General features: G+C 48.7%; 1 protein-coding gene across 6 annotated transcripts in view; it reads left to right on the top strand.

Moving 5' to 3' along the window:
* Window positions 1-6,090: 6,090 nt before the first annotated feature.
* Window positions 6,091-8,578, top strand: part of CASK (calcium/calmodulin dependent serine protein kinase) — a 185,224-nt gene continuing 182,736 nt past the window's right edge. For all 6 annotated transcript variants that reach the window (XM_058800525.1, XM_058800521.1, XM_058800524.1 and 3 more), the window contains exon 1: window positions 6,091-6,318. In XM_058800525.1, coding sequence (XP_058656508.1) covers window positions 6,260-6,318 — 59 coding nt within the window. In that variant the 5' untranslated portion in view covers window positions 6,091-6,259. The remainder of the gene's footprint in view (window positions 6,319-8,578) is intronic.

Raw genomic sequence — 8,578 nt, 5'->3', positions numbered from 1 at the left:
GGGGACTCACCTGGATGTGGAGAAGCTGACTGTATAATTTAAAGTGAAAACTGAATTTACACCTTCAAAAATGGAAACAGAGCAGTGGCACTAGGAGATAGCTTTGAAAGTGCATGAAAGCCTGGTCCCAACCTGCAACCCTTCCTTTTCCCAGCGCCTTCTGTTGTTGTACCAGGTCTGCTCCACCCCTGCCTATTCCATCCAGGAATTTTTATAATGATGTGTCATTCCTGAAATGTTTTAATTCTTTTTCGAACTATTGGTGTCCACAACTTCCTGTAGCAGCAAATTCTCAAAAAGTTTGCTATCCAGTGTGTGTGTATAATATTTTTTGAAAGCAGGGTCTGTCTTAAACTACCTTCCCACTTCCTTTATGGATCATCCCTTGGTTTCAGTAGTGCAGGGTTTGAACACCAAGTCTGTTTTCACCTTCATGCTTTTGTAAACCTCAAGTATACCTTACCTCAGGTGTCTTCTCTGCAAATTGACAGATCCCAGCCTTTTTCCCTCTCCTTGCAAGGCAGCTGGCCCATCCCTGAGTTGGTTTTGTTGCCATTCTCTCTCTGTTCCCTTGCAAACTCCTTTGCCATCATCCTGGAGATGGGAAGGCCTAAAACATCCCAGACCTCCAGCTGTGGGTGCACAGGAGTTTTATGTGCAGGTAAAATGACACTTTCTGCCTTGTTTTCATGCCTCACCTGACACACCCAACACTGCCTTGGCTTTTTTTTTGTCACTGTCACTGCACCTCACAGCAGTGGTTTCAGAAAAATGCCTGGAAAAATGAGTCTGAGGGATCTTCCCAAAGCTGCAACCACCAGTTCCAAGCCCAGCATCCAGCAGTGATGGTGTGGATGAGGATTTCCTCTCAATGAAGTGTTCCCTGCCATTTATCCACATCAAAGTTCCTCATTTGCTCTGCTTTGTGGGGCCCTTCTGGAGTTTCTATGAGGGTGGCACCTGTCTAGTCAAAAGAGCTTAATAATCTTGTACAGAAGACAGGAGAGTGACAAATGCAAGGAAGAAGGAAAGACAGACATGAAAATAAAAAGGTAACTAGTTTTCATTTTTTTGTGCTAGTACTTAGCATTTTGATATTGTCTTTATAATGTGATTTTTAATTATTTTTCTCTGTATAGGTGCATGACTGTAGCATATGGTTGCAAATATGAAAAGATAACTGGAATTTTCAGTTGGTTTTATTACCTGGTTTTAACCCCTCTAAGACATTTTTAATTTTAAAAAGTTTCAATAAAAGCTTCCTGGAGAATTTCCTCTACAGTTCTTATAATTTAATCCATACTCATCAATGAGGAAAAGCTGCAGCTGGGGAGAAATAAATAAACACCTCCAGTAATGCAATCAAGACACAGCTATATGGTACACAAGGAAGGGGAAAATCAGCAGAATGGCGAGGAATAGCTGAAGAAACTCAATTAAATAAGGGTTTGTGTAATTTTACACAACAGGAATAGCTAAAGAAACTCAATTAAGTAAGGGTTTGTGTAATTTTAAAGAATTCCTCTCTCTTTTGATATTGTCAGCTGTTCTTACCTGGGACTGTTTCATCTTTGGAAGTTGATTTTGAAAGGTGACTTGTGATACAGAATCAGATTGGGTCAGCTTTGGTTTAGTTTAATGCCCATCTTCAATAGTGTTACCATAATTTCTGTTTAATTATGAGCAAAGTCTAATTGCAGATGAGGAAAGTGACCAAGACCTGTCTGGTTACTGGGTCAGTGTGAGCCGTGCCAGAGGAAGGGAATGTGGCCACCATGTCCCAAGGGCAGTGAAAGCAAATTCCTCATTCCAGAGTCAGCTCCCAGCCTGCTTTCCAAGGAAAGGAGGTTTTGCCATGCTCACACTGCACCCAGCTTTCCCAGGAACTTTTGAACCTGGCGGTCAATTCCAACAGAATCCGTTGGGGGCAAGGTACAGAGGCCTGAGATAAGCTCCAACTGCTTTTGGAAGAGAAGTGGCTGCAGAAAAGAGACCTGGTGGTGGCTTGAGAGAGGAAAGGTGGCACAGAGAGTCCCCTTCTCACTGAGCAATGGAGAACTGACACTGTGAAGAAGCTCAAAAACAACTCCACTGAGGGGGAAAATGCAGTTGGAGATATTCTTCGTAGACAAACTTCACTCACCTGTTAAGACAAGCATTCAGGGGAAACCTGGCCTCCTTAATTACCGTGTGGCACAACTTGTGTGCTGCACCTGAGCTCTGCAGCTGCAGCCTGCCCTGCCACATGGCAGATTCTGAGCTGATTTAATTACAGACTTTTGCAAGGAGTCATCCAGACCTACTCCAGGTCAGATGATGGCTTTTGAGGGTTCTTTTCACTAACAGTTTTTACAAGGACTGAAAATGTCTGTGCCTGGGATCAAAACACCTTCTCTTTTCATTTCAACCCAAACACATTTCTACTGCCCAAAGTATGAACTGTTTTCAGCTCATAAAACTTGCACACCTAAACAATATTGCAGTTTGTCACAAACCTGGTAGGCCTGCAATGTTCTCTCTTACAAATTACTAACAGCTCATACTCATCTTCAGGGTTGTTCTCAAACCTTGTAAGAGGGAGGGAATTAATACCTGGGTTACAGATCAAAGCACCCAGGAACCTGTTACAATTGGAATTCCTGTTATAATTGGAATCTGAGGAATGGGATTTGGTGCTTCCTACATCTGTGGGATAACAGAACGCTGGCAAACCACTGAAATTTCTTGTTCTTCATCATCATGTACCTTTTACATCAAACTTCTAAGTGAAAATACCATAAAGATTCTTTAATAACTGATAACTACTGTTATCAGTTAAACCAACTTTTGAACAACTTACCTGCCCTGTGGTTCATGCTGTGCAGACTGTACGTGTAAACCCTGACAAGAACCTGAGAATAAAACTTAAAAACCCCACAGAATTTTTAGAAATAAGTTTTCTAGTGCCCAAGCCCACAATCAGCTACTCCTTAGCATATTTTGAATGCAAAACTGGCTAACCTAAGCATACACAACCTTAACCAGCCTGTCCAGAATCTCGCAGACAGGGGAAGGGCACCAGGGGCTGTAGGGCATTTCCTCATGTGAGCACTCAGCGTCCTTCTCTTGCTCCTTCCTGATCAAAAAGTCCTTCTCCCACCTCTGAAATAACTGTTTTCAGACCATTACCTTGCCAGTAAATCATTTCAGGTCTCAAGTGCAAAGTTTCTTCTGCTCCTATGTCAAACGTTATGGTTACACACTTTTTGATGAGATGTTAGATGTACATGTTTCAGATTTATTCATTTAATCCCAGAATCTATGAGGATCCACACTGGATACATGGGTGAAAATCAAGAATGCTTGCTTATGAAAGGGAATGACTACTTTTGAACTTGTGGCTGGAATTTCTGATCACAAACACACCGGTAAATGCTTTCCTTGGATTATCCTGCTGCTGGGTCCTGGCTGCTGGCAGGCAAATGCTCACATTTTCCTGAGCCCATTCAATGTGAAACAGAGTTACAGCACAGTTCTCAATTGTTCCAGTAACTGCTGATGCAGTGGTGTCCTTGCTGCGTTTGCTGCCTCGCTGTGCAACTTTTTATGATCCAGATCTGCTCACAAACCCTGCCTCAGAGAGATTCTTCTCATGCAACTCAAACGGGAGGCAGCACCCGAGCTCACCCTCCCCTGCACTGAGCATGGACAGCTGACAGGTCTGATGGACCCACCTTGCTTCTTGTGAGCCTAGAGAATGCTGGGGCTGCTCTAAAAAGCACATTCTTTGCTCAAGGGTGGGAATAAAAAAAAAAAAAAAACAAACCAAAAAATAAACAAAAAACCCTCAAAAATTAGTAAACTCAGTCCATCAGATTAAAAAAGCAGCCACTGCCCTTGATCCTCAAGTAAGCAAGATGCCAGGGAATGGATCACCTCTCTTCAGCAAAAGCCTATTTTTGTTCCATGTCTTCCAAGTTCCTTCCCAGGAACTTCCTTCCTTCATTCCCAACTAACCCCCAACCTGGGCCCCAGGACCTTGTCCTTTAGCAGAAAGCCATGTTTATGTGTTTCCTATTCCCAAAATCAATCCAAGGGTCTTCCCAAGCTCTTAAAGGGTTTAAGAAATTCTGTTCTTTGCTCTGTTACAATATTTTGGCACAAAGGCCCCCATATACTATACCTGGTAAACTTTTATTCAGTTTAAGCTGTCGCATCTGGGCATTGTGGCCTGGTGTGACACCAAGAACTCGGCATCCAGAGGAAGCAACACCTCAGGTGATGCTGCTGGAGCAGCCAAAGCATTTGCCCCGGCTCAGGAGGAGATCCATCACCAGCAATTTTCTTCCTTGTGCACTTTTTGATTTTTTTTTATGGTAGCTTCTCACGATGGCTTTGCAGACAACTTCAGCTCAAAGCATAAAGTGAACACTCACCCAAATTCTAAAAATTCTTTCTGAGTGACCTGTGTGGGACTCAGCCTTGTGGGCCCGCAAAAGGAAAAAGATGGGTGCCCACGTTTAGCTGTGCGAAATTTAGAAACAGTTTAAATATATCAGCTTTTTGTTTGCAGTCCAAAGAGCAGATGGTGGTTTAAATATTTTTAAAAGGTTTGTTATGGGATGGAGCACAGACCCACAGGAATGTCTCTCACCCTGGAAGACAGCACTGTGCAGTGATGTAATTATTGGACATAACTAATTAGATGTAATTATTTTCACTACATTTTCTTGGGTTTTTTTCCTTTTAAATTTGCCTGGAGACAGGAACAAAGTAAAGTGTTGTCAGCTCTATGTTTCAAAGCCAACCTTTAACCCATTTCATCAGATAATTCCACTCTGACAGTTTTTTCCTTTGTCTGGGGAACAATTCCATAATGTACCTCAGTTAAGGAGTTTTAGGAAGTTGCACGTGTGCTAATGTACCTTGAGAGAAACACTTTTTGTAAACTGCATGAGTTCCTGACTAATTCCTTCAAAAAGAACTTTCCTTTCTTCCACAAACCAGCCGAGTTTTCAAAAACTTGGAGAAGCACACGGGTGCAACATGTTAAAAACCGTGTAACCATGAATGGGGAAGGCACTGGGGTGTTTTAAGGCTCACCGGGTGTCTCGCACGGTGTTTTGGGGCTGTTGCAGGAACAGCAGCCAGCGGTGCCGCACAGCTGGAGCGGCTCCGAAGGCGCATCCCCAAAGGTGAATTCGCTCCTCTCGGGGATAAAGAGCGGCTTTCCCTGCGACAAAGGCGGCTCAGAGCGTGCTGCAGAAAACACTCACATCCCGCTGGAATGCACTGAATGGGAATAAAGCACTGCACAGAGCTGTACGAGCCGGGTTCGCGCTGAGGTTCTTTATTGCCGCAGCCTGGTTGGTGCGGACGCGGGGAGGCGGCGGGACCCCCCGTGCCTGCCGCGGGGCGATGGGGGCGATAATGGCGATAAGGGCGATAAGGGCGGCCGGAGCGATAAGCGCGAGCGCCACCCGCGCCCCGACCCCCTCCCCGCGCCATGACGTCACACCCCCCCCCGCTCCATGACGTCACCGCGCCCCGCGCCTGCGCGAGCCCCCACCCCACTCTCGCCTCGCGCCTCCCCGGACCCCTCGAGCGGGCGGTTGGGGGCGTGGCCCCCCGCGCGCGTGCGCGCGCGCGGCCGGCGGCGCCCGCCCCCGTGACGGGTTTGCGTGACGGCGGCACCGGGAGCACGCGCGCGCGCCCGCCTGCCCGCCCGCCCTTCGGTACCGCGAGCGCCTATCGCGACCGCCTGTCGCGACCGCCGCCTCTCCGCCGCCGCCTCCTCTTCGCGCCCGGGAGCAGAATCAGCGCCCGCGCCTGGGCTCCCCCCGCCCTTCCCCCCTCCCACTATTATCCTCCCTCCCGGCGCTCCCGCCCGCCCGGGAACGCGCGCCCCGCTCCCGCCCGGCGAGGGAGTGACCCGGCGCTGCCGCCCGCCCCGATCCCCTCCATGGCTCCCGCGCCGCCCCGCTGAGCCGGAGCCGCCCGCCGGGAGCCGCGGCTGAGCGCGGGAGGGAGGGGGCGGGAGGGGGGTGGGAGGCGGGGGCGCGGGGGGTGCGACACGCGCGGGGAGCGGCGGCGGCCGCGGCAGGAGGCGGAGGAGGAGCGGCAGGAGCGGGGAGTCCCGGCGCGGCCGCGGGAGCCCCGGGCGGGCGGGCGGCGCTGGGAGCGGCCGGGATTTACCGTGGTGGCGGTGGGCGCTGAGCGGCGGGGGAGCCGGGCGTCCCCGGGGCCGCCGCCTCTCGGGCTGAGCCCCCCCGCCCGGACCATGGCCGACGACGACGTGCTGTTCGAGGACGTGTACGAGCTCTGCGAGGTGATCGGCAAGTGAGTGCGGCGGGGAGCGGGCAGGGCTGGGCTGGGCGGGGGGAGCGCTGCCCCGCGCCCCCCGCCCGCACCGGGCACCGGGATGCTCCGCCCGGGACCCACCTGAGTCGCCGCCGGCGGGTCCGTGCGGGGCGCGGGTCCCCCCCGTGGCCGGTGCCCACCGTCTTCGTCACACGGGAGGCGGAAGGGGGAGAAGTGACCCCATGTTTCCTCAGCCACCATGATTAACCACCTCGCCATCGCTCAGCCTGGCTGCAGCAAGCGGCAACCACTTCCCACCCCTTTTCTTCTCCTCCCCTCCGATATCCCATTCCTGGCACACCCATCAAGGATTGCCTCTTGGGGAAGGGAGAGGGAAGATAGCTCTCTCCGTAGATCCACCTATTCGCTGGGTGTCTGCATATTTGTGCGCCAGGTGTTGGGTTTTCCTCTTCTTTGCTGCATAATAACCGGCTTGCTAGTGGCGCTCGGGTAGTGCTCGGTTCTCGTCCAGATCCATCACTGTGGCTCGTGTGGAAATGGAGATGTACAAGGCAGGAGGAGTGCTTGGCCTTTTGAGTCTTATTATGCAACTGCTGTTAAACCGATGCTCGAGGCTTGTATGAAACCTGGGAGTTGAGGCAGCGGCTGGCGTTCCCCAGCTGCTGTTTCGGGTTACCGCTGTTGGATGAAAATGACAATCCGAGTCACCAAGAATGTGCAGAGACTCCCCCAAATCAGATGGTGATAAAGAATTAAACATGAACTCCATTCTCCCCTGCCCCCATATTTCCGTGACTGCTCAGTTTTGAAATCCGTTCTTTATTTCTTCGTCGGTCTTTCATGTATTTTCTGTAGTTGTGTCTGTGTTGCAAAAAGGACAGGGAAGATACGGTGATACTGAGACTGCCTGATTTTCTGTGTGTCTGATTCCAAAGCTGAGATTGCTCTGCAAGCCTTAGTAGTGACACTGTTCAGTGTGCCTGGAGTTTTCTTCTTCATGACAATGTATTTTATGAGAATAATTGAGCGTGTTTTGGTTATAAACAAAGAATGTTTCCTGCATGTATTCTCTTGCCCGCTCTCCACCCTGATGCTTTTCAGTGTATGTGGAGTGCTGTCTGCTTTCAAAGCCAGGGCTAAAAATATTCCAGAATTAATCTTTTCTCAGGATTATACTGAAATGCTGGTCTTGGACATAGCAGGTGGCTTTGTTGTCAGCAGAAGTTTCAGCACTCAGTTGTGTCGCTTCACAAGACACCGCCACCTTGCTCCTAACACAACTTTTAAAAATATTAAGCTCCAAGGGCCTTGTTTGCCATCATAAATGGTGTATTATTATAACTTGATGCTGTTGAGGAGCTTCTGTAGGAGCAGAACTGTTGTTATTAAGGGTGTTTTGAATGCAATTTTTGGCACTCTCCTTTCACAAGTGGTTTTATGGTAAGCACTGCAGTTCACACTGGGATTCATTCCTGCCCGGTTGCCATTAGCAGGAAGGTGCAGTGCTCATGCATGACCGCACACCCTTTCAGAGGATGGATGGTCGATTCACACGGGGCCAGATGTTTGCACATCTCCACCGACTTTTTCTTCTGAGGCTGGAGAATTTCGACGGGAGAGCTCAAAACCGGTGGATTAGGTGTAAACTGCACAAGTTCCACACGAGATTTAGGTATTGTAGAGAGTGTTGTGATGTAACTAGATGTAACAGATAAATATTGAATCACAGCAGCAGGATGATGCCAAGAACACTGTAGCAAAAACAGGGTGTCTCACTGAAAATAGCAGCAGTGGTGGTGTGAAGGGCTGATAGCTGCTTGGGATTACTCAGGTTTTTCCGCACAGATGTCAAGTCCATCCTCTAAAAAACCCAAACATTTAAAATATAAATACACAACTTTCATGTACAATTCATGAATGATATTCCTGTTTCTTTGCAATGCTACGCAGGGATTTTTTCCAAGGGACCAGAGGTGCAGCATCTTTATTTAGTTTACAGATTCTGGCTACCACCTTGTCTGTCCATAAGAAACATCAGGAAAGCTGCTGTAGATCTGCTTTGAATTGCTCCATATGCATCTGAGCAAACATCTTTCAGTGAAACATACAGTAAATGTCTGCATGTCCCTGGGATTTGTTATTGATTGATACAGTGATTTGGTTCTTGCAGCTAGCACATCTGGCTCTCATTTGCATTTTGGACACATAAAATACTGAAATGTAATTTATCTTTCCTGAATAGGTAGTTACCACTGTCACTTAAGGTAGCAAAAGGTAT

Source organism: Ammospiza caudacuta, chromosome 2, assembly GCF_027887145.1.
Source record: "Ammospiza caudacuta isolate bAmmCau1 chromosome 2, bAmmCau1.pri, whole genome shotgun sequence".
Classification (NCBI taxonomy): Eukaryota; Metazoa; Chordata; class Aves; order Passeriformes; family Passerellidae; genus Ammospiza; species Ammospiza caudacuta.
This window is presented reverse-complemented; position numbering and strand designations above follow the sequence as displayed.